General features: G+C 38.7%; 1 protein-coding gene across 11 annotated transcripts in view; it reads right to left on the bottom strand.

The window, feature by feature from the left end:
- Nucleotides 1–25,544, bottom strand: part of ITGB8 (integrin subunit beta 8) — a 92,953-nt gene extending 67,409 nt beyond the window's left edge. For 4 of the 11 annotated variants that reach the window (XM_081536777.1, XM_081536773.1, XM_081536782.1 and 1 more), the window contains exons 1-2: nt 25,506–25,544; nt 23,758–23,790 (exon numbers count right to left, since the gene is read on the bottom strand). Coding sequence is in view for 1 of the 11 variants with exons in the window: in XM_081536771.1 (XP_081392897.1) it covers nt 23,834–23,960 (127 nt within the window). In the remaining 10 variants the exon portion in view is untranslated. Of the gene's footprint in view, nt 1–23,757; nt 23,791–23,833 lie in introns of all 11 variants that reach the window. The other 7 variants (XM_081536776.1, XM_081536781.1, XM_081536779.1 and 4 more) reach the window with 4 other exon arrangements.
- Between the last annotated feature and the right edge of the window lie 924 nt (nt 25,545–26,468).

The raw sequence follows: 26,468 nt of genomic DNA, 5'->3' as shown, positions 1-26,468 counted from the left end.
GCTCCAAGGCATGTGGGATCTTCCTGGATCAGGGATCGAACACATGTGCCCTGCACTGGCAGGTGGATTTTGTTTTTACCACTGAACACCAGGGATGCCCTTATTTTATTTTTCTTATTGTTCAGATCTAAATCATATTCCATTTCAGCAAATGTTCTTTGCCCCTGTGAGATTGAGTAACTTTTTACTGAGCAGAACTTCCTTGTAATGCAAATGTTAGGAAATAGCACTAGTATGTTTTCTTCTCATTGACTAGGTTTATTAGACTTTTATTATATGTGGCTTTTTATTATATGTAATCCTTGTCTCAGGGACAAATTTCAACCCTCCTTGTTACACAGCAAAAAATATCATGTGAATACAATACAGTTTTTATGCTAGCACAAAAATTTTTGGAGCATAAATGGAGAAAATAAAGCCACTTTAAACACTGGGCAGGTTAAGAAATGTTAGGGCAATGCTTCACATTCCATTAGTCTGCCCTGCCCTGTTTGGGGCAATCCCAACATGAGTCAGTATTTAAAGTGTGCTGGAATGACAGAAATCAAAACTCTTAATTCGTGATGGAATTTACAAGAACCATTGTGAAGCCATTGATTGCACTCATTTGTGTTGAAATGGACACAGCAAGAAGGCTCATCTGGAGGAGTTCATATCAAAACTTTTATTGTGGCTCATTTATATACATTTTAACCACCTTTGCTTTGAAAAAGTTCTGACTGCAAACCACCTTGGGTGACTGTATAACTTATGCTCTACACCAGAGCACCTTTAACTTGAAAGGGGGAACTATTAGTTACACTGGTGAAACAGGTGTAAACTGAAACTCCTTAGGCAAGCTGAGGCCTCAGGTCATCCTAAATGCGCAGTTGTTTTGTGCATAGAACAAGAAATAATAACAAAACACAAGGCAATTCATACTCAGGTGATGGAAAATGTAAAAGGAGAAATAAAACACCATGAATTATTATTGAAGGAATCTCTTCACATTGAGGAAGATCCATCAGGTTTGAAGGATAGGTAAAATACAGAAATCTGGCTGAAAATTTGTTTGGTTGTTTTTTTTAGATATCTTCTTTGAAATGGCAAGAAGATGAAAGACTATAAAGAATATTTGTCATTTGCATTTGAAAATGACTTTGCAGTTCATATTATTTCCTAAACAGTGAATATTCTTTTGGTAGGCTACACAGGTATCCAACATAAAACAAGATAGTTCCTGAAGAGGCTCAAATCCAGTTTTGCATTTGCTTCTTTGCCTGTGTATACCAGTTTGTCTTCTGACATTCACTCACCTGGTAAAAATTTGTGACAAAGTGAGGGAAACTCAGAAAGAAAAGTGAGGGACAAAAACACAGCATATCTCAGTATGGCTTTCCTATTTCAGACTTGGAACTTGAAAAAAGATGAAAATCTCAAGATTCAAGGAGGGCTCCAGAGGCCCCTCTGAAACAAATTCTGGTTAAAGCTGCATTTGTCTAACTTGGAAAAGCAATATTAGTCATGTGCTTTGTGTCTTGTTTTAACTGGAACTTTTCCATACATTCCAACTGTCCTATTTATGAGGCACACTCCCTTTTTATAAAAGCCAAAATATTCACCGGTTTCCCACTCTGTTCCTCTAAATAATGTTTTTTAATCTAGCACACTAGAGTTCTAGGGGTTTTTCCTCTCCAACTCTTGGCATGTATGAATTTCCTTTCTCCTACCTAAAAAAAAATCAAGTACTGTTCATTTCTTAGTTAAGGAGGTAAAGAAAAATGCCCAAGGATAGTAGGAATACATTTTTTTCATTATATCTTTTAATCCTGAAGTCATGTTGTAGGTGTGCATTTGATTAGAGCAGCAGAGAAACACCTTGTATTGTAAAGAATTTTGCTCTAAATAAAAAAATAAACTAAAACTCAAAGAGTGAGCTTTAGCTCATTCAGCATTTGGTTTTCCTGTAATTACATTTCAGAGAACAAAAGGGTATCTATAGTTGACTCTGCCACTTGAAAATCCACTCTATATATACAATAGGATAAAATAAGTGGGGAAACTCCAAATATTTATTAAGTGATTATTCTCTCTTGGGCCCTGTATCAAGCACTTCATATGTATTATCTCACTAAAAATTTATAAAAGTCTTATGGAGAAAGCACTGTTATACCCATTTTAAAGAAGAGGAACTAAGGTAAACTAGAAAGCTCAGAGAACAAGTGTGAATCCAATTCTGACTACAGAATCTTTTCTCTTAAACGTTGTCCTATATAGAATAGAAGAAAACATAAAGAAAGACAGTTATACCAAAGTATGATTTTAAAACTCTTGTTAATTAGTACTATTATTAATTCTTAAGTGATGACTCAATAATGATTCCCATGTAGCTGAAGACAGTTCTTTCATATTAGTAGCATGTCATTACTTTTCCTATCATCAGTCTAACTTTGGAGATGGGGATGTTAGATTCTCCCCAGTAGAATTATTTTCTGTCCTCAGTGCCAAAGACTTCCCTAAGTACTTCGGTGCCCTTTTCAAAATTCATTTTATTTCTATGCACAAGGAAACTTTGAGTTTTAACACCAAAGCCTCAGCTTGAATGTCTTACCATGTGCCTGAATCAGATTGGTTGGCACTTTTTCAGCAAGCGGGAGAGCTTCTCCTTTTACAACTGTGTTTCCCCAATCTCTTGCCAGGGGACAGTTCTGGGCTGCATGCTAATTAGGCAGAAGCACTTGAAATGGTGTTTGCAGTTGCAGTTTCCATTTGTGAATTTCCATTTCTGCCCTGGAAGCCAAATCTGGAACAGGGAAGCAGGCAACTTGTTCTTGCCCTAATTGCCTATTCTCAGACCTTAGCTTCATAATTTAACTTTGCTGAGGTTTTGCTTCCTTGCTGATGAAGTAGGGAAAGTGCTCCTCCTCTTAAATGCTGTATTCATCCACTATGTTATGAAAACACTTTAAAAAGTGGAATATGAGTTTAAATGATATGATTAGTGGAAAACTCTTGCTTTATAGCATGTACATTCCTGTTAGTTTGTGGGGATATTTTAAGATAAATTTATAATATGAAAGGTGTATTTTTAAAGGTCATCCAAAACCTTATATGTTAGATACATTAGTTATTCATCAGTTGGCTGTAACACAGAATCACTCATTGTTTTATATTTTAACTTGGTCAACAAAGAAGCACAAACAAATTTTTGCTGGGATGAAACTGTTCTGTATGTTGTTTCTAGTGTTAGTTTGGCAGGTCTATACATAACTCAAAAACTGTTCAGTTGGCACTTTGAATGATGTAAATTTTATCAGTAAGGTTGACTTATTGATGTAAATTTTGTCAATAAGTTTAAGATTAATATTGTAAATTAAATTTGATGGAGTATTATTTGTTAGATAAAGGATAATCATAGCACAATGGAGAAATAGATTCCTTTCTTGAGAATACATATAAAAATATTAAATTACTTTATGTGATTTTTAAAAAGTATGCCAGTGGCATATTATATAAATCTTTTGGCATACACATCAATTTAATCAATCAGTTAACTAAAGTCATTTATCCCTATACTGTATTTACCTGGCTTATATAACTTCTGTTCAGATCAAGGGGTGATTTATTGTAATGCTCTTTCAAATGGATTGAGCTCAGCTGTGAGATGATAAAATAGTTTTCAAATTCAAAAATTATTTTTTATATTTTAATTATTATTTTATTAAATTAAAATTAATTTTAATTATTTTATTAATTAATTGTTTTATTGTTTAATTTTATTATTTTCTATTTTAATTTAATTCTTGCAAGCCTTCAGCAGCATGAAAAACTGAAAGGAGTGGTACTAACACCAAGTGTAAGATTAAGTATCTTAGTAATTAGTACTAATATTATTGCTTAGTATTAGTAATTAGTATTAGTTTCTACTATAGTTTGAAGTACACATTAATAATATGTTTTATATTCCATTCTCTATAGTAAAATCTCTTTTTTACGTTTTAGCTAAAGGTGATTCTAAATACTTCAGTGTCTCTTATAATATTCATTTTACTTTTCTACTGAGGCAAAGAAAATTCTGATTTATGATTTAAAATTTTCACCTAGCTCTATCTTGTAGGAATGAAATTTAATATTTTATAGTATTTAAATTACCGAAATGATTTCAGTTAATTGCCCAATTTACTTCCATGGGCTGGACTTTGACTAGGTACTTCTTTATACATGTATATCAATGATCAGTGCTTCACCTCATAATCTTCAAGGTGTACTTTCCAAGGACAAGGATATTTTCTTACAAAACCACCAAGAGATGGGGAATTCAGGACATTTTATACTGATAGTCTAACATGAACTGTAGTACGTATTGTGCTTTGAAATTCTCACTCCATAGTCTCCATATTTCCCCAAATGGTCCAGCTATTGCTTCCGCTTTGTCAATACTCAGCTTTATTAGAGTTTATCATTCTTCGGGGGACTTTCCTGGTGGCTCAGATGATAAAGAATATGCCTGCAAAGCAGGAGACCCAGGTTTGAGTCAGGAAGATCCCCTGGAGAAGGAAATGGCAACTCACTCCAGTATTCTTGCCTGGAGAATTCCATCATTCTTTGGGTAAATCTTCAACCAACACCTTAATCTTGCTCTTACTGTTTGTAGGGTTCTCCCCCCCGATTCCTCACCTCCCTGCCTCCCAAGATGTATCAACTTCTATTCTTTCCAAGCTCACAGCTATTATTTAATATGCCCCTCCCAATCTTTGTTATCATCACCAGGTACTTTTCTAAAGTTTACAATGCGTTCATTATCTTGCTCATGATTTTCAGCTTACCCAAATCCATAAAATCACCCATATCACTCTCACTACCTCCACCTTAGACAGAATTGTTGGGAATCCCTGAGGTCCAGGACTGCAGCAGGATATTCTCATGAGCTACTGGGGCCAATGGATCATGAAACCATGAGTGAGTTATTAGACCCAAAGACCAAAAGAAGTAAGATAAAGGACAAATTCAAGAGGAGCCAGAGGATGAGACAGAAGGCAGGCTCCTGAACCAAGAATTCTAAACATAAAGTTGAAAATACTCAGAAGTAGTGTTTATGTATCCCCTAAGCAACAACTTATATCAGCATCTGAAGCTGTTTTTGTGGGGCACTGTTCCTTCCAAATTTCTTTCTCACCTACCTAACCCCTAGGCCTTGCTGATTCATCTTTTGTTGACTTTCCATCATAGCTTCTCACATTCATTATTCTAATTCTTTCTCTTCAAATCCGCAAACTCTTCTACCAAGTCCTCACACTTAAGATATGATCCAGCCTTACCTTTATATTACCTAGAATACCTAAATTACTTTAACTCAAATTTTTCTTTGTTCTCTTAAACAAAGACTGACTTATAGTCTTAGACAAAGACTGAAATATACACTGACTTAACAATTTCTGCTAATAACTAAAGACAGTGCAAGTAAATCACATATACCTTTAGGGTAAGGGATACACAGCCTGAATTTGCTTTATGTTGATGCACTTTATGATGGTTTCTAGGAATACATTGTGCCTGAAAAGGTGAACCATATGTATAGTAAAACCTAAGTAGTTGAAACCTTCAGTTAATCAAGGTTCTCCACTTGAATTCTCTGCTGAAGCACAGGAAATTTTAAAATTTAAGTATTAATATTTAGAAGGGACTTCAAGTTTCTCTCTTGCCACCAGGATACACTTAACCTATATCTTGTCTAATTCAGGAGAAGTCAAAAGCCCTGCAACACTAATGACCCTAGATCACCCACATCAGCCCCACATCACTATTCTGTGTTATGTACTCACACAGTTTCTAAGCTTAGCTAAACCACCTCCATGATATCTTACTTCTCCTCCATTCCCACAGCAACTAATACAAATGCTACTAGTTTGTATGTATACTAGTATGAGTAGGTGCTCAAACAGTACCTTTTGTTTTGATTTATTGATTGAATGGTAACTGTGAGGCTTCCTCAGATCTCTAAGTCTGAATGATGTACTTACCAAGACAGAAAAGTTTATAAATATATCTTTAAAAGATTTTCAAAAGAAAGCATCAAAATATGAATGACCATGGATTTAATTAAGATACCACCTTTCACATGCACTGTAGGTAACCAGGGTTTTACTATAACTGTTTCTCCCCTTCCCGTGGGCAGAACTGTTGGTATTATTAAAATATTTTTTGAGTAGAAGCAAGAGAATGGACAAAGATTTGGTCAAAAGAGGAAAAGACATTATCATCTGGGAACAGAGGGCAGAAAATTCTACCTCTCAAGGAATTTGAAACTGTAAGGATTTGGATGGCATTTGTCCATTCTTGAATTATTTGCTAATTGTTTAATATCTGTCTAATTGTTTAATCATGGCATTCAATCTTCTGTCTTGTAAAGTTTATAGAGTAATGGCAAAAACTAACATATCACACAAGTGTGCTATGAAAAGAACAGGCTGGGTGCAATGGTGGCAAATGACAGGAGGATGTCACCTAAGAGGGAGATTGGGAAGATCAGTAAAAACTTCCTTGAGGAATTTGCTAGATCCTTTTATTACATGATTACATTTCAATTCTGTCTGGCTCCCAAATATGTGTTATCTTTTAGAGATCACACAGTATCGTTAAGCTGCTACAGAGAGTCAGTCCATTCAGCTGGATCAATTAATGCTGGCAAAACAGCAGCATTCCATTCAGAAAAGTTAAATCATCCTGCAACACCCCAGGTCTAATCTCTGAACCCATGTTTTTCACTCAGTTTCCCCATGGACTTCATGCCTCACCCCCTTCATGTTCAACATTTGTGCTTCTGCTCAAGACTCCCAAGCTGCCTTTTTAAATATATGTGCTTGTACTTGGTCGCTCAGTCGTTTGTCCGACTCTTTCTCACCCCATGGACTGTAGCCGGCCAGGCTTCTGTCTGGAGTGGGTTGCCATGCCCTCTGCCAGGGGATCTTCCCAACCCAGGGATCGAACTCAGGTCTCCTGCATTGCAAGTGTATTCTTTACCATCTGAGCCACCAGGGAAGCCCTTTTAAATATATAATCAAGTACGATTATTTTTGAATGGTAAATAGGAGCTGCTTCTTTAGCATGACCCAGGCTCCTGAGTGCCTCTCCATCCTGTCAGATCCATTTTTCAGATCCACTGAGTGTGCAGAGATAGGTCAGTTGATCTACCCCTTCTTCCCTGGGAGATTCTGCTCTGTTCCCAAACAACAACCCAAGTCCAAACTCTGTTCCTAAGTTTCTTTTTCACATGCAAGTGTACCTGTGGCCATTGTTTCCTTGCCTCCTAAACAACCTTGAAACACCCAGTTTTACATCATACTTCACCTTTGCACACCAACAGTTAAAAAGGGAGATGAATGAAAGGCCTTTTTACCAAATATGCCATTTTTAATACATAAATTGTTATATAAGTTGTTGATAATGCCCTCTCAGATTCTAGAATTCCTTGCTAGTCTCCCAGTGTTCATGTAGCATCTCCTGTCATCTTTTAGATAGAGGGGGTCACTATATATCTCGGCAACATCCAATAGCCTTCTTTGTATGACCAGCTAATTCAGACTGTTCTCAGGCCACTTATTGTACAGCATCCCCCAAACCTTAGAAAGGTGAATTTATTCTATTAAGTGTAAAGTTCTTGGAGACCCAAATTCCTTGTAGGTAAGTCATATATAGGAGGGCTGCTATGCTGGAGAGATACTACCAAAGTTTAGGTAATCCAATATTTCTTGGGATTTTTCTGGGTGTTCTGTGCTTGTCAATAAGGGGCCTCTAACAAATATCTTAAATTGGATTGACCAGTCAGTAGGTCCTCTACCACTGTGGCAGTTCCAAAGAACTCAAAGGCCCAATTCTGGAGTACTCTGAAGCTTGAATTCTTTAACGTAGAGCTAAAAGCATCTACAGGCTCACCCATCTTATTGCGCTTCACTTTATTGCGCTCTGTAGTTACTGTGTTTTTGCAAACTTCACGTTTGTGCATCAAGCAAGTCTGTTAGTACCACTTTACCAACATTTGTTCACTTTATGTCTCTGTGCAGCATTTGGCAATTCTTACAATATTTATTTTTTTCATTATTATTATATTTGTTATGATGATCTGTGACCAGTGATCTTTGATGTTACTATTGTAATTGTCTTGGTGCACCATGAACCATGCCCATATAAGACAATAAAATCAGTAAATATTAAATGTGTTCTGACTGCTCCACCGACATGCCATTCTCCTATCTCTCTCCCTCATCTCAGGCCTCTCTATTCCTTTAGACACTACAGAAATAAAATTAGGCCGGTTAATAACTATGCAGGGCCTCTAAGCAGTCAAGTGAAGGAAGAATCTCATACCTCTCAATTTAAATCAAAAGCTAAAACTGACTAAGCTGAGTAAGAAAGGCAGGTTGAAAGCCGAGACAGGCCGAAAGCTAGGTCTTTTGTGCCAAACAGTTAGCCAAGTTGTGAATGGAAGGAAAAAGTTCTTGAAGGAAATCAAATGTGCTACTCCAGTGAAGACATAAATGATAGGAAAGTGAAGCAGCCTTACTGCTGATATGAAGAAAGTTTTAATGGTCTGGATAAAAGATTAAACCAGTTACTACATTCCCTTAAGCCTAAACCCAATCCAGAGCAAGGCCCTAATTCTCTTCAGTTCTTTGGAGGCAGAGAGAAGTGAGGAGGCCACAGAAAAAAAGGTCTGAAGCTAGCAGATGTTGGTTCATGAAGTTTAAGGAAAGACAGTCTCCATAAAATGAAAGTACAGGGTGAAGCAGCAAGTGTTCATATAGAAGCTGCAGCAAATTATCCAGAAGATCTAGCTAAGGCATTTAATAATTGATAAAAAGAGGCTGCACCAAACAACAAATTTTCATTGTAAACAAAACAGCCTTATTTTGAGAGACAATGTCATCTAGGACTTTCATAGCTAGAGAGGAGAAGTCAATGCCTGGCTTTAAAGCTTCAAAGGACAGGCTGACTCTCCTGTTATGGGCTAATGCAACTGGTAACTTCAAGTTGAAGCCAATACTCATTTACTATTTGAAAAATCCTAGGGCCCTTAAGGGAGAAGGCAATAACACCCCACTCCGGTACTCTTGCCTGGAGAATCCCATGGATGGAGGAGCCTGGTAGGCTGTAGTCCATGGGGTCGCGAAGAGTTGGACACGACTGAGTGACTTCACTTTCACTTTTCACTTTCATGCATTGGAGAAAGAAATGGCAACCCACTCCAGGGTTCTTGCCTGGAGAATCCCAGGGACAGGGGAGCCTGGTGGGCTGCCGTCTATGGGGTCGCACAGAGTCGGATACAACTGAAGCGACTTAGCAGCAGCAGCAGCAGCAGGGCCCTTAAGAATTATGATATATCTCCTCTGCTTATTCCACTTTATAAGTGGAAGAACAAAGCCTGGAATAAGAGCATATTTGCTTATGATATGGTTTACTGACTATTTTTAGATCACTTTTGTGACTGACTGCTCAAAAAAAAATTCTTTTCAAATATTACTGCTTATTGAAAATGTACTTAGTCATCTAAGTGCTTTGATATTCAAGATTAATTCATTTTCATGCCTCCTAACACAAGATCATTCTGCAGCCATGGAGTAAAGGAGTAAATTAAACTTTCAAGTTTTCTTCAAGGAATACATTTCTTACATGTATTTCAATAAGGCTATTGCTGACATAGATAACGATTCTTCCAAAGGAGCTGGGCAAAGTCAATAGAAAACTTCTGAAAAGGATTAACCGTTTTAGATACCATCAAAAACATTTGTGATTTATGGGAAGAGGTCAAAATACCAATAACAGGAGTTTGCAAGCAGTTAATTCTAACACTCATGAATCACTTTGAGGAATTGAAGACTTCAGTGGAGGAATAACTGCAGATATGGTGGAAATAACAAGAGAACTAGAATTAAAAGTGGAACCTGAAGGTGTAACTGAATCGCTATAATCTCATGATAAAAAACTTTTACAGATGAAGAGTTGGTTCTTATGGATGACCAAAGAAAGTGGTTTCTTGAGATGAAATCTACTCCTGGTGAAGTTGCCATGAAGATTTTTGAAATGACAACAAAGGACATAGAATATTACATAAACTTAGTTGATGAAGTAGTGGCAGGGTTTGACAGGATTGATTCCAGTTTTGAAAGAAATACTGCTGTATCTACTATCAAACAGCATTGCATGCTACAGAGAAATCCTTCATGAAATGAAGAGTCAGTTGATGCAGCAAACTTCACTGCTGTCTTATTTTAAGAAACTGCTAAAACCACTCCAACCTTTAGCGACCACCACCCTGATCAGCAGATCAGCATCCAGGCAAGCAGACATCAGCATCCAGGCAAGGCCCCATCCAGCAAAAAGATGATGATTCACTGAAGGCCCAGATAATACTTAGCATTTTTTAGCAGTAAAGTATTTTAAATTAATGTATGTACATTATTTTTTGACAATGCTTTTGCATACTTAATGGTCTACAGAATAGTGTAAGTATAACTTTTATATGCACTGGGAAAGCCAAAAATTTGTGACTTGCTTTTGCAGTATTTGCTTTATTGAAGTGGTCTGAAATCAAACTTGAAATATCTCCAAGGTATACCTGTATGTAATTTAGTTAAAGGGCCAAGAAAATCCAAGTTCTGTACATGGTCTTTTCTGTTTAAAAAATTAAACCCAAAGGAATTTATAGGTGCCCAGTGTAAGAGAAAAAGAAAAAAAACATGTCATCTGGCTAGTATTTGAGAAGTCTGCCCTGTGGGAAAGCAGGGTGTAATATCCAATTATAGGTCTAACTGACCAAACATTTCTGCACCACCAAATAATTCAGTCATAAACAGCACTTGTCTTTTTTTTTTAACTTCAAAGTCAAATACATTTCTAAGAGGGAAAATTTGTCCCCAAATCCCTGACACGTGATTTCTAAAAATGCCTATAAGTTGGTTTCTACTTTAACAAGTCTACCACCAGATAATATATCCTGCAGCCTTGTTTTCCAAGAACAATGATCTTAGGCATCAGTGCTCTGCTGACCTCCAAGTAGCCAAGGGTCAGCAACATGTGCTCCCTAACAGGGAGCCCTGGGCTGGGCTTTATTTTGCATCTGTGCTATGCTGTCTTCAGTGGGGCACAGGTACATACTCAGGATGCCTAACCCTGTCTAACACCCCATCTTAGTTCCATTAGATGACACCAAGCATCTGGTGGCTGGTGTGGTCTTCAAGTCTTCAGGAGGCATCAAACAAGCTATATCCTCTGAACTAAATACTGGTACCAATAATATTTAGTCCTTGTGTTTCCATTACCAACCTCAGGGGTTGGGCACTGTAATTATACATATTAAGCTTCACCTTAGGGCTCTGGTTCTAGATAGTGGTGGATGAAACACTCATTGAAAGGGACATTTTAAACCAAAGTTGAAGATGCCTGAAACTGACTCCCTTCTTGAGTGTATTTTTCAGTGTTATCATCTTCCAGATAAATTCTCTTGGAACTTGAACCTCATGTATCATTTCTAGAGGGTTTTCTTTTGCAAATTATGGTTCACTTGTCCTCAGTTCACCATATAAATCAAAACTGAATGCACGAAAGACAATAATAGAGTGATACCTTGGGAGGTATGCCTTATATTAAGAAAGAGACCAGCTAGGTCTCTTTTCTGCCAATAATTCAGTTCTGCTACAATAAGTTCTTTCTATTCAACTAGAACAGCCAATTCTACAGCAATTTCTGCATACCCCCAAACTTTCCTGTATTCTTTGTTCTACTGCAATCAGTGAATACCTTACACCATTAGGTGTAGCCAGCTGACCTCCAAGCCTGACTTGAGTAGGTGATTAAAAAAGACATTCTCTAGTCTGGCACTTTTTAAGGATCTCCTTAAGATCCTGTAGAATTTTGAATTTTTAATATTTTCTTGTTCAAACTCATAATATTCTGAAGCGCCTTCAGAGCATGATGGTCATCCCTCATTGTGTAAGGATGAAGCTCTTTTCCCTACCTAGTACCTGCAACAGTTACTAGGAAATTATACTGAATATATGGCCTCCCATTGAAATCAGGAAAAATGCTTCTGCCTTGGAAAATGTTTGTGGTTCACTTCTAAGGATAGAACCCTGTTACCATATGTATATTTGGAACAACAGTACCTTGACTGTGGGTATATTTTACTATCAGTATATTAACTCTTTCAATCCTAAAAGGAGGCTGAGTCCAAAACATCAAAACATTCCTGACCAAAAGCCACTGCACACCTCATATATCTAATAAGTATTTGGCACATTTCTTCAGGGCTGACATATTTGTAGTCTTCTGTTCTTCTGTCTTCATTGCCAGCCTTTCCCGTTTTTAGCCCTTCCAAATTTAGTCTCTCCCATGGACTATAGCTTGAAATAGCCTTTGGTCACTGTTTTGATTATTCTAAAGAACTGCCCCAATAATCACTCTAGAATAATCAAAATGTACCACTGCTGATCTGGACTGGCAACCGACTCTGACAAATATAACAGTATATGTAGATTAAAGTGAAGCATCAACAAAAACACCTAGGAAAGAGAGTAACAACTCTCTCCAAAACAACATTAGTAATGATATTTGGCTCATTGATCAGGTCAGCGTGAAAGACCACTTTTTAAGACTTTGTGTGCTGTTTTAAAATATGAACTGCTAGTACTTTGAACAATAGTATTCTAAATAAAAGTGTCTTTTAGAATCATCTTAAGAGTATATATATCCAATAAGACCATTATACTTTAACACTGCAATTTTAATGTAATGATCTTATTCTTATTTCCTGAACTAATTTCAGTTGGGAATCTTTTAAAATGTCAGAGAAGATCATTTTAATACGTTTTTGTTTAATGTTAGTAGTTTCCTAACAAGAATTTGGGCTTCCTGGTGGCTCAGTGGTAAAGAATCTGCCTGCAATGCAGGAAACCCGGGTTCAATCCTTGGGTCGGGAAGATCTGGAGGAGGGCATGACAACCCACTCTAGTACTCTTTTCTGGAGAATCCCATGGACAGAGGAGCCTGGCAGTCCATAGGTTCTCAAAGAGTTGAACAAGATTGAAGCAACTAAGTAGCAGCAGCAGCACCAGGATTGATCTTTGTCCTTTATGTTGAAAGGTGGAACAGTATTTAATTAAATTATAAAATCCCAGTGGAAACTATTTTGACTTTTATTACATTTTCCTTTGATATGTAAATTATTCTAACTGACTTTCTGTAAAAACAGAAAGTCACATTAAAACTGATTTTTAAGTTGAAAACTAGCACTTTTAGTCCATAAAGGCAATATGGCAGTATTTTTTGTATACATTAATTCACTTATAGATATTAAATATATGCCAACTGAATAATTCAACCAAATTGGCTAATTCATGTCAGTAAAATGTTCTTTTCTATAATATGTTTTAAATTAATAAGGGGAAATAAAAAAGTAAAACTAAATTAAAAATATACATACACTAGACTCTATGACACTAATTGCAAGAAAATAAAATTCAGTGTAATCTGTACACATTTTAAGAATTTTACCAAAGCTACCTTGACATAAAGTAGTTCTCTTTATTCAGTGATGTATGGTGTATTCATTGTCTGTCACCCTCACCCCAGTAATATTTAATATACTAGACAGACCTGTCCCTAACTTATTTTAGGGCCAGGAACCAGAGTACAAATGATGGCAGGCATAGCAGGATTAAATATTTAACAGTTTAAACCCAGGCTAAGAAACTGTTAAGTAAAATAAGTTCTGTTTTCCTACATTGACAAATATGCATTGATAATGACCTAGAAGGCTAGGTCTCAATTTAGAATTTTGAACTTTTTAAGATTTCTGGTTGGGAGGTTAGCAGTGTGTTATTCCTCCAGCCCTCAATCTGCCCCTCTTTAATCTCACTTCTAGCTTTATTCTGCATTACAAATAGCCTATCACTTATCTGCATGAATACTCCAGCCTGCATCTCCAAACTCTATTTATTTCCCCTCTCCTAGGGATTGGCATATGGGTGGCACAGTCTAAAGAAAGTAGTTTGGGGCTGTTTGGGCAGAGAATTCTAAAGATGATCTAAAAGGGAACTGAAGACTTTGGATAGGCATGCCCCATGGATTCCCTGGGTGTGGAGAGGGCCAGAGCAGGGCCCCAAAGACCCATGATACAGATTCTTCTTACTCCTGGAAGATAGTCTGTAGTGATGATTTAGAGTGCAGAGTCAAATGCACGCAGGTCTGAATTCTGGCTCTATTACTTATTCAGTGAGAGATTTTGAACAAGTTATTCAGCGACTCTTTAGTTTGCTTACCTATAAAATGGCAATTATCAGAGTATATACCTCAGAGGGTTGTAGGCATTAAAGGATATATTTTCATACTATATATATAGGAGTGTGTCTTGCATACAGAATATACTTTGCAAATATTAACTATAAGCTATAGATGCTTTAAGAAAATATGGATGAATAATTATTAAAGTTATTAGAATAGCTTGTCTTTTTATTACATTTTTTTTTTTAGTATTTGGTTAAAATGACTACAAATTTCTGTTTCTATCATCTAAACAGTTATCGATTTAAAAATATACATTGAGGATAAGGGATGAGGGTTACTTTTCATATTTAATTAAAAACAATGAAAATAATCACAGAAATTTGAAAAACAAAACAGATTTGTAAAAAGTACCAGGTCTCTGTTTTGATCTTTGCTAAAGATTTGCCTATCAAGTCAAGAGACTGCTTTTCAGAGTAGACTGGGAATACAGAAACAAACATCTTTTATAGTGTTAAACCTTTCATAATAGAACTCACTTTTAAAAGAAAAGTGTATTTCTTAAAAATCAAATTCTAGTGAGAATTAGAGCTAAATACGGCTTATTTGCTTACCTACCCAATTTAAAACCGATCACTATTATCCTCACCTCATTCATTGAGTCATTTACTTAAAATAATTTATTAGAGCCTGTTGCATGCCAGGCATTGAAAACACAGAATCAGGAACAATTTCTCCTCTCAAGAAGGTCACAGGTTGATGAGGAGACAGGGTATGAACAAGGAGCCACAATGTTAGGCATGGGATGTTCCGGAAGAGCTTCGCATACCATACAGAGGAGCCTGAAGACAATGGAAGCTATGGAAAGTTCTGAGTAGGGAGATAAAATGCGGACAAAGGTTTGAAATAATGGAGACTGTTTAGGACACGCATACAATTTGCCAAAAGATTTGCCTCCTGGAATGAAAGCTATTTCAGGCTTTCTCTACCCTAGTGGCATTGTATTAAAAAGAGGGGATAGATTTGATAAGCCATTATGAACAAAGAATTGATGCTAAAACCCAAAAACCTCCATTTTCCTTTAATCATCTTAAAATCACCCACTTATTTATCATCTTGTCACCCCCCATGACCTTTGCACTCTTTTCTTCCTAACATAAGTGAAAATTTGATCCCCTTTAATAGCAAAAGAGAAAAAATTCCTATTACTGTTAACAGCTTAGAAATCCTAGCATATCTTTTTGCCTCCCATTTCAAGAAGGAGCTAAACTATAAGAAAGATTGTAAAATGTATTAAGTTTACCATAGAAAGAAAAACATTTAAGAAATGTAATGTTACTTTATTAGAATGGCCTACTCTGTCTTGTATATAATAGTCTGTCCAGTCATTCTCACAACACTTTCTTTACTCTGCTTTATTTTTTCTTCATTTTACCATACACACACACACACACACATATATACACATGCACATACATATACACATATACATGTATGTATGATATATATCCTATATTATAAATTATAATTATATTAATATATCATGCATATATATATTTGTCCTCTTCAATTAGAATGTAAGCCTCATTGTATTCTTAGTGCTTAGATAGAGCTTTTGATGTCTCAGCATTAAACTTCTGCCTGAAGAGTCACAATATCTTGCTCTTTTTGGATGACTCCCATGGAAAAGACTCCCATGGTGAGCAAGAGGGCAATTCTGCCATCAGTTGGATGGTGACCAGAAAATAAACCATCAGCATCCTCTGCATATATGGAGTAGGCTTTAAAAGAAGCATGACCTTTGGATGTTCAGAGATATCTGGAAATTTGCCATGAAGGAGGTGGGAACTCTAGACATCTGCATTGATACCAGATTTAACAAAGCTAACTGAACCAAAAAAGTAAGGAGTGTCCCATACCATATCCATATGTGGTTGTCCAAAAAACAAGGGTGAAGATTCACTAAACAAGCTCTACATGTTGATTACCTATATACCTGTCACCACTTTCAGAAATCTGTAGGCAGTCAACATAGATGTGAACTAACTGCTGAATGTCAAATAGTTATAAAACTGAAAACACTCAAATACACAAACACACAAAAACAGCAAAAACTTCTGCCTGAAGAAAGTATAGCAGTAGATGCCTTGAGCCTGCCATACACCAGAAATGCCATGCTCTAAATGACCAATATTGTTAGACTATTGGCTGTGATTAATCACTGCAAATATTTAACAGCCGAAGGGACACTTACTTTGTAAAAATGCAGGGAGGAAAAATAATATGAATATTTTAAACAATATAGAGTATCAAGCTCTATAATAGAGTGGCTCCGAGTGGCTAGGAATGTGATGAACCCTATGTTGATCAATTATGTGGTGCCTTGTATCATGATTTTGTTTCTTTGAACTCTTTGACTGAACTTTCCCTTGTCCTTTCTGTCTCATAACAAGTCATACACATCTTTAACACATTGGAAATCCTTTGGGAGGCAGAGTTTCATTCCAGATTACTCTCATAAGGCCACATGTTTTCTTCCTTTCTTAGTCCCATATGAAAACAACCTTAGTAAGAAGCATTTAGGGTTGAGTTGGGAGTATTCGAGGACTTCCACTGGAAGTATATTTTGACCACACCCCGATTCACCAGTCTTTATCCTCCTCTCTTCAGTTATTTTGTGAAGGCAGTAGCATTGCAGGGCATCCAGCAGTCTCCGGGGGAGGAGTCCCAGTCTCCATTCCTAGGCTCTGTGCTCTCACACGTGCCCTCACCCGTGGCCGTCACTTCCTTGCCTCCTGCTGCTGCTGCTGCTGCTGCTAAGTCGCTTCAGTCGTGTCCAACTCTGTGCGACCCCATAGACGGCAGCCCACCAGGCTCCGCCATCCCTGGGATTCTCCAGGCAAGAACACTGGAATGGGTTGCCATTTCCTTCTCCAATGCATGAAAGTGAAAAGTGAAAGTGAAGTCGCTCAGTCGTGTCCTACTCTTAGCGACCCCATGGACTGCAGCCTACCAGGCTCCTCCGTCCATGGGATTTTCCAGGCAAAAGTACTGGAGTGGGGTGCCATTGCCTTCTCCGTCCTTGCCTCCTGGACAACCCTAAAACACCCAGATTTCCACCACAATTCCTTTTGCACACCAACAGTTGAGAAGGAATGAACGAAAGACCTTTTCCCAAATATGCTATGGGCCTCCTTACAAAGGCCCTCTATCTGATAGTCACACTGAATGTCTAACTTCAAGCAACATCAAGAAACTTTTTAAAAATGAATTATGAGGCAGCATAACTGAGTTCGAATCCCATCTTTTCTTCTTACGAGCTAGGTGATTTTGAATGAGTTACTTATCTCTTCTATGTTTCAGCAGTTTCCTCATTTCTTTAACAGGAATAACAAATCTACCTCTCTCACAGTGTTATTATAAAAATTAAATTAATATCATTTAAATCATTTATATCAGTGTATAGTACAAAGGGAGAGTACCCGGTTGTTTGTGAAATTACATAAGCATTGCACTTTCTTTCTACTACATATAGAAGCAGAAATTACATGACATCTTTTTGATACAAATGGAAAAGTTACATTTTTAGAGGTTAACAATCAGATCACCTGCTTATGAAGCTCACTGATTGTTCAATTTAATAAAATGCAATACGCATAAGCATAAAAATATTATTTTTTCTATAGCTTCTTTTATAATCAATAAATAGCTTACAGAGTATATTTCATATAGAACTGGAGAAGATATTTAGGGCCTCACAGTCCTCATGCTGGCAAAACTTCTCTAAATGTATAGTCTTGGGCTGCATCAGGGACTAGAGTTTTGAGGACAAAGGAGGACTGAGCATAAACAGTACAGGATTGGTTATGACTGTTTTCAGGTCATTCAATGAACATATTAAAAAGACTTATTTCCTTGTGTCAGTTTGGTAAGGTAAGATTCAATAATATAAAAAATAATTTTTTTAATGTAAATTCCTCACTGAGACCTATCAAACCTCTGAAAAGTTGTCATGTAAATAATGGAGAATGCTATACAACAGGCACTTTCAAGGAGGGTGCTTTGAGCATCTTTGCTTAATAAGTACAAACAAGAGAAAGACTGTATCACAAGCCAAATAGTTTATTACTTTTTTAAAGAAAACTGGATTGTCTCTGCATATCAGGCCCCATTTATTAAAGTTTAAAGAACTTTAGATAAAAACTGTACCCTCTGACATCCATCTAGTGGTCAGTAGAATGGCCCTGGGGAAGGGGATGGTGAACAAAGTAAGAAATTTAACATAAACTATACCTGGATAAATGAAATTTAATAGGTGGGACAGTAAAAGCTCTAAACTGTTAAACACCAACCAGGTTATCTCAAATACTTTGTTTGCTTCAAGGAAGGATCATTCAAAATGGAGCACAGGAAAACTGAAAAGGCAATATAGTATTGCTATATCATATATATCATATACTTTTACATCTCATAAAAATATCAAATTGGGATGGAAACTGATTATCTTGTTAATTGTCTATATTAAATCCTATTTAACAATATCCCTTTCTCTTCTAAACTATATCCTCTTATTTCCCTTGTTTTATTGTTATTAACTAATTATGTTTTCAGTCCAATCAAGATTTAATTAGCTTAGTTCATATATATGTTCATGAATAAATAATATATCTTTAAGACTTAAAATACTTTTAAAAATACATTTAAAAAAATTATCAGCTGGTAATATTGTAAGAACTGTTTCTACCTGGTCAGTCCTCTTATTCTTTATAGAGTGTTATATATGGTTCTACCATTTGACGATACCCTATATTAAAAAAAAAAGTTTACAGTATTAATTCAACCTTTATCAACTCTGAATGGACAAAAAAAAAATGACTGCAAAGTCAGCCTTTTAGGCAGTTGAAGTGGTGAACTGACTGTTGAATGTGGGAGAAACAGAGAAATCAACCCAACCCAGGGATCGACAGTGGAGGTGTTAGACAAATCAGAGGCACTGCCAAAGTGTTATCCTGAACTACTGGGAGACTGACGTCACTTACTGAGATAAAGAAGAGTGTGAAAGGAACAAGCTTGAAGGAAAAATGGGAAGTTTAGTTTTGAATATCTTAAGGTTATCTTTAGACCAACAGTGAAGTGAAGTGAAAGTCGCTCAGTAGTGTCCAACTCTTTGTGACCCCATGGACTACACAGTCCTTGGGATTCTCCAGACCAGAATATTGGAGTGGGTAGCCATTCCCTTCTCCAGGGGATCTTCCCAATCCAGGGATCAAACCCTGGTCTCTCGCATTCCAGGCGGGTTCTTTACCAGCTGATCTACAAGGGAAGCCCTAGACCTACAGATGAGGTGTTGAATAGGCAGTTTGCTAGACCCTTTGGAGATTAGATAAGAGGGCAGGATGAGAGCTGTCAGCATAGAAATGATATTTAAGACCCAAGACTGGATTGTTCCACCTGAGACCCAGTATATTTCTAGAAAAGAACATTTGAGGGCTGAATCCTGGGCCACTCCTGTATTTGGAGGCTGGAACATGAGAAAGAACCAACATCAGGAATGGATAAGGAGCTTAAACCAACAGAATGTGGGTCCAAGAAGTCAAGGAAAGAGTGCCTTAAAGGTGGGAGTGATCAACAGTATCAACTCGCTGACCGATGACAGGTCAAGAAAAACGAAAACGATGAACTGATCATCAGATCTGACAATAGGAAGGTCACTGTAATCATAACAGAGTGGCATAATGTCAGAGATGATAAAGAAAGCCTAAATGCAGTGATTTAAAAGAGAAGGTGAGGAAAATTGGAGACAGCAAGTATGGACAACTCTTTCAAGAATTTTTGCTATGAAGGAGACTGAGAATAAAAGATGAGAGTTATTACAGCATGTATGGATATGCATATACTATAAATGATCTAGAGGACAAAAATGATGATTCAAGAGATAGGGGGAACAATCTTTAAAACTAAAACTCAAACAAGGTATACCTGCTGTGATTCAGTTAGAATAAAGTAATTACATTTTTTTTTCACATACATGGATACTTTAACAAATATTTTTAGTGGAGCTATATAATAGAACCACTGCAAAATAAATGCTTAAAACTGTGTTTGTCTTTGTTTGCCTCCCTCACTTCTACATTCTTCCCTTTAAAGATAATGGATGTTCTTGTGGCCCTAAATTTCAGCCAAAAAATTTCATGTTGTGGTGATTAAATGTGTGCTTCTCCTCTAGTAGTATTTTGATTTACTGAAATATTTTAGGACAAAATGATATGAGATATTTGCTTCAAAAGAGTCTTGTTGGGAAAAGAAAATGAGTGGGAGGAAGACATGAAAGAACTTCATCATGAGTTGATAGTTGATGAAGCTGGGTTATGGACCTATGGTGACTTCCTTACACCTTTCTTTCTTCTTGTGCTTGTTTGAAAATTTCCATAATATAAGGTTAAAAATTAGAAGAAACAGAGTGTCAATACCATGCTTAATCCAAAGAAATCCATTAAATGGTGAAATTTCTGATAATTTGATAATAGGTGAGCAAAGTCTGGGGGCTCAGAAATTTTATGGCATTATCCAAATCATAACAGCTACTTATATGATTTGAAAATATACAGCACAAACATTGCCTTTTCATATACATGCATTTGTGCATGCTCAGTCGCTTCAGTCGTGTCCGACCCTTTGCAGCCCTATGGACTGTAGCCCACCAGGTTCCTCTGTCCATGGGATTCTCCAGGCAAGAATACTGGAGTGGGTTGCCATGCCCTCCTCCAGAAGGTCTTCCTAACCCAGGAATAGAATTCATGTCTGCCTATATCTGCTGCATTGCAGGTGGATTCTTTACCCACTGAGCCACCTGGGAAGCCCTTTTCATATACAACATAAGCTTTTTTAGAAAAAAGTATCTCAGTTGCTTTAAGACAGAAACACTTTGCATGCTTATTGTGTAAATAATCTGGAAAACTGGATTTTTAAAAATTAAGCATCAATTCTTTTAAATATCCTTTCACTTTAGGTAAGCATAAAGAATTCTGAAAAGACTTATTCTATAAAATATGTTCTGAGGTAAAAATAATACTACATTTACAAAACAGTGGTAATCCAGTTGATTTTTATGTAAAAGAATAGTTGATTATGCACAGAAGATGAAATTTTATTGTAATAGCTACCACTTTTTAAAAAGAAATGGTAATTTCTGAAATTTTTCACTCATATTGTTATATGAAAATTTAGGTTAAAATGATTTTTAGCCTTTCAAAACTAACAAATGTAGAAGCAGCAGTGTTCCTACATTAACTCTTCAAATATTAACCATTAGGTTTTCTTTAGTGTTTTCCAGTTACTCATTAACCATTTTATGGTGTTATTGTTTCTCTGATTGTCGGTAATTTCCACCAACGAAAGTTGAAAAACAAACTCCAATAATTTTTTTTCTAGATCAGAATAATGTTCAGATTTTACTAATAACATCCCCCTTGCTCACTATATATTCATTATATTTGGGACTTGTAAATTCTACTTCGAAAATTAAACCCAGAGTTGTGCAGTTTATGGGTTTTTTTTTTGTTGTTGTTTAGCTTTATTGCCCTCAACATTTCCTTGGTGTAAACTACCAAGCAGGGGAACAAGATTTCCTTTGTAACTGATACCTAAATTTCTATTCTGCTTTAAGCATCTAATTTGTACTGTGAAGACATATAATTTGAGACTTGTAGCTATATCACAAAAGTACAACAGTTTACGCTGATCTCTAATTTTCTGACTTGTCCTGGCTATAATTTAAATTTTTTGCATGTTTTTAACTGTACTGCAAACCAGTATACATCAGAAACCTTTGTATATTGACAGAGACCGGGAAAAGGATGCCTTGTTCTGATTTCAGATAAGCATTCCCTTTTCACAACTGCAGGTGCAAGGGAGCCCATTCATAATATTTGCTTCAAATCAGCTACAGTCACTGGATGGAAGTACAGCTATTAGAGGAGAACCTGACTAATCTTAACAAACACAATGAATATTAAAAAAAAAAACTCACTATTATTAGCAGAATCTGGGGGCAAATATGACTTTTTCTTTTGTCTACCTACTGGGGACAAAATATACTTTGTTGACACAAGTTTTGGTCGTTTTACTAATGTATGTGTGTGTGTGTTTACAAAATCCAGAAAAATACTTTGTTACTTATTAACATAGGATGGAGTTATAGTCAGTGGAAAATTTGCAACAAATGAGTATTTCACTTGAGACAATTAATGATGTTACATTTCCCTTTGCCTTAAGTTTCACTTATTTTAAAATTAACTTACAAGCCAAAAAAAAAGTTAAAAATTAATTCTAATTGCTCTCATTTCACATAGCTGGGTAAATCTTTTGAAACAAATGTCAGACAGCTATATATGCAACCAATAGATAGCATTTTTCCATTATAGACTCTTATTTATATGGCTATGACTTGATGGTTTTAATTTCTAATTAATCATACAGAAATTTGACTATTCAAAGCATAGAGGAACAGTTTAGTCTACAAAACAATTACAAGTCTCCTTTAACAGGAGAGGTGAGAGAAAGGCTCTAATAGAATTTAAAGGTTCAATGACCAAACACAGATAAAGTAAATTTTCTAAAAAGTATGGCAATAATCACTGCATTGGTAAAAATAAATATTTGCCTTATATTTAATGCCAGTAAGAACTCATCCTAAATTCATGATTATTACTATTACTTACTTTGTCTTACTGTTTGTTAACAAACCAGTACTACCACCTTAAATTTGCATATAATTCAAAAGTGCCAAAACACCTTTTCATACACTATTTGACTTGAGCTTTTCTTTGTGATTTGTAAAATGAAGATGATATTCTTTATAAAGAAGTATCCTCTCCAAATCAGGTCGTTCTGACAAAAGTGGCTTGCCTGGAATGAAAGCTGGCAATCTTGCTCTAGGCTTCTGTCTCAGGGTCTCAGTCTCAGGCATTGATCTCACTGAGGAATCACTTAGCTGGGAATTGTTTTTTGAGCTGAAAAAACAGTGACTTAAAGCAAGAATATTCTTCATATGTGTTCAGTTCATTCAGGCTGGGCACTATGGTAGAATAAACGTGTGCTGCTATCCTTTTCCTTCAGGGACTCAAAAACAGGACCATCACTCTCATTATACCAGTTGATTCTCAGGCTTGAATCAAATGCAAGCTAGTGGGTAGTGGACCCAAAATGCTGAAAACATGGGGAGCATCTTCAAGTATGCCTTCAAGGAGGACACTTTCAAAGATGAAGCGGAACACCTAAACTGGCTTCTGTAAATATCCACCACCTTTCCAAACTTTCATTCTGTTACTGCCTCCTTGAGCAACACATAGTGTCTCCTGATACAAGTAGTTACTGCTGTCACTCCAGGGAGGAAATGCTTGCTTGACACCTGGCCTCCCTCGGGCCGCCTGCTATGGAGAATGCTGCCACACACCCGCCCTTCTTAAGTTCTCCTCAGTTGGAGGCTGTCACCCGGCCACTTACCTGGCTGGGATGCTCTTCTTGACAGCCCAAGACCTTTGAGAAAAGGAAAAAAACAAAAGAAAACAAAACAACTTACCACTTTGGCCCAGTCCAAGAACAACTGAAAACATCCAGGCCGCCCGGAGGAATGGGGCAGGACCTGGCCTGCAGTTTTGCAGGCAGACTAATGTGGCAGAAAAAAAAACCAGGGCCGAGCGGCACATAATGCAAAGCAGCCCGCACCACACCGCGCCCGCCGCCTGGCTGCTAACCGGATGCGCGCTCGCGCTCCGGGGCGCGAAGTGCCAAGTGTAGCTAGAACGTTTCCAGCAGGCCCAGCAGGCGGACCCCGCGGCTCGGAGCAAACGTTGCAGGTACGCCGGCCTGGTCACAGCTCGGCATCTCAGGGCCCCGGCGGCCCTCCCAGCTCGGCAATCTTGCGGGTCCCGAGAGCTCCGCGAGAAGCACCTCCTCTGACGGCCAATGGCCCGAGGCGGCGACGCAAGCAAAGGCTCCGCAGCCCGCTCTGGGACAAAGAAAAGAGCTTTTGTCTCTCCCCAGCCGATGGGGCTTCTGCTGCATAAATCAGCTTAGCGAAGAGCCAAACACAATCAAACCCAAACAAAGCCCGAAGCTGGGGGAAAAACCAGCCTAATGTACATTCAGTGGGTGATGCTGCATCTGTGGGAGGGGACGTTGGCGAGGCCGAAGGGGAAAAAAGTCGATGGCGCATCAATCAGCTCGAGCTTCTTCCACAGGTGGGTAGGAAGGCTAACTTCAGTTAGTTGCAGCTTTTCAGCCTCGTCAGCTGAGCAGCGGGCAAAGTCGAAACGACAGCGTCCTGGTTAGCGAGGGAGGAAGCTTGAGGTGCCAGCAACCAGGGGAGGCGGCCCCCGAGCGCTCTAGAAGCCCCTGCCGGCGTCGGCGGACACAGTGCGAGGCATCGCAGCTCCCTGCTTGACCCGAAGTGAAGCGCACGACCGACCGAGAGAGCTCAGGAGGGGAGGTTCCGCGGGGGCGCAGGAGCCTGTTTTCACGGGGCGGGAGCTTCGTGCCCTGGTTCTCTTGGCCCCAGTGTGCGGCTCAGGCGTGCCGCCGTCCAGAGCTCGGACAGCTGTCGCGCTCTGGGGTGCACTCCGGAGAGGCGAGGCTGGCGAGGGGCGGGGGAGGAATGGTCCTGGCCCCGGCCCCCGTCTGGGGTGAGGGGGGTTGGGGCTCCCAAAGTGTGGATAGCTAGGAGCGTTAGGGCGGCGAGTTGCTAGGAAACCGCCCCACGCTACAGAGCTCCTTGCCCCGGCCGCCCGCAGGCGCGGCGGCAGCGGCTCCGGCGGCAGCAACAGCTCGGAGCAGCGTGGGCGGGACATTAGTGAGGCATGAAGTCACCACGGCCCACACTCGCTCTTTGTTTTGCTCACTCCAGCTCTTTTTCTCCCCCTTGGCTCTGATAGTTGCCATTCCCAACGTTCACAAGAGCTCCTGATGAGTAGCCGCGCAGCAGGAATCGCACAGCCTGTTCTCTTTCCCCCTCCTCCCGGAATCCTTGCACCCCAGTGCTCGCCTAGCAAGCGCGGAGACACGCTCAGCAAGAGTGGCAGCTGCGCGAAAGTCCCAGCCTCTGACCCCGACGCTGCGCGCCCCTTTGTTGGGGGATACTCACTGCTCGGGAGCTACCACAGACTAAGTGGAGTCTAGAGGCCTCTCCCTGCCCCCAACACCCTCTGTTCCGCTGGTGCGCGCTGCCCATTTTGCTTGCAGAATTAGTAGCTCACCCTTTGCCCCACCGCAAGATTGTCGAGCGTCTTCCCAACCCTTGGAGAGTTGGGCCGGTCCGCAGGGGCTGTACCCGGAGTTGCGGCTGTAATTTCTCACGGCTCCTTCTCTACTTGGAGCCTCAGCCCTGAGCTGGACAGTCCTGCTCTTCCCAGAGTCTCATGGTGGCCCTGGGCTTTTGCTAGTCACAATGGATCTTTTGACCTTAAACGTCACCTTCCGAATAAACGGAACAAAGAAGTTACAAAGGGCGGCGAAGCAGAAGAGTGAGGCTAAGGAGAGGAGGTGGGAGGGCCTTTCTACCCGCTTACAGCTCAGAAATTTAGGTATAAGCCGGGAGGCGGTGTTATGCCCTGCAATTGTCGGGAAAGCCGCGCGCCTGTTTGGGTCGCATTACTACGACGTTAGGCCGAGGGAGGGAACCCAGTCCCCCTGACTGAAAACAAGGCGCTGTTTCCCATCTGAGACAGGCTGATGGTTCTCTTTTTCCTCTAGGGGCAGGAGAGATTCCCCGTGGTCAAGTCTGACCTCTCATTTTTCCACTAGCAGCCCGATCTTTTTTATAGAGCACCACCTCTTACAGGCATCAGAGCATTCCAGCCAGGTCAAGGTGAAATATGCGGGAGTTTCCCTCCTTCTTATTTGCTTAATAGTTTCCATCTCCATATTTGGAGTAAAAAAACAAGTAGGAGGGTTTCTCGCTCTCTCTCTCTTTTTTTTCTTTCTCTTTTCTAATTGTTAACTGAGTGAATGGAAAGTACCTGGTTAATAACCCACAGCGTTAAAAACTCCCCTTTTTCAGGTGTGGACTGCACACTGAGGCCCACAGTATTAGCTAAGCAAGCCAGGAACCTAGTTGGACAATTACAAGCTCTCTGGATTTCTACAAAGCAAGTCCTTTTGAGAGATGTAATGAATGACCCAAACCTGAAAAAAAATGATACTTGTAAATATAATTCCAC

This window comes from Giraffa tippelskirchi, chromosome 10 (assembly GCF_054371585.1).
Source record: "Giraffa tippelskirchi isolate mGirTip1 chromosome 10, T2T-mGirTip1v1.2.pri, whole genome shotgun sequence".
Taxonomy (NCBI): Eukaryota; Metazoa; Chordata; class Mammalia; order Artiodactyla; family Giraffidae; genus Giraffa; species Giraffa tippelskirchi.
This window is presented reverse-complemented; position numbering and strand designations above follow the sequence as displayed.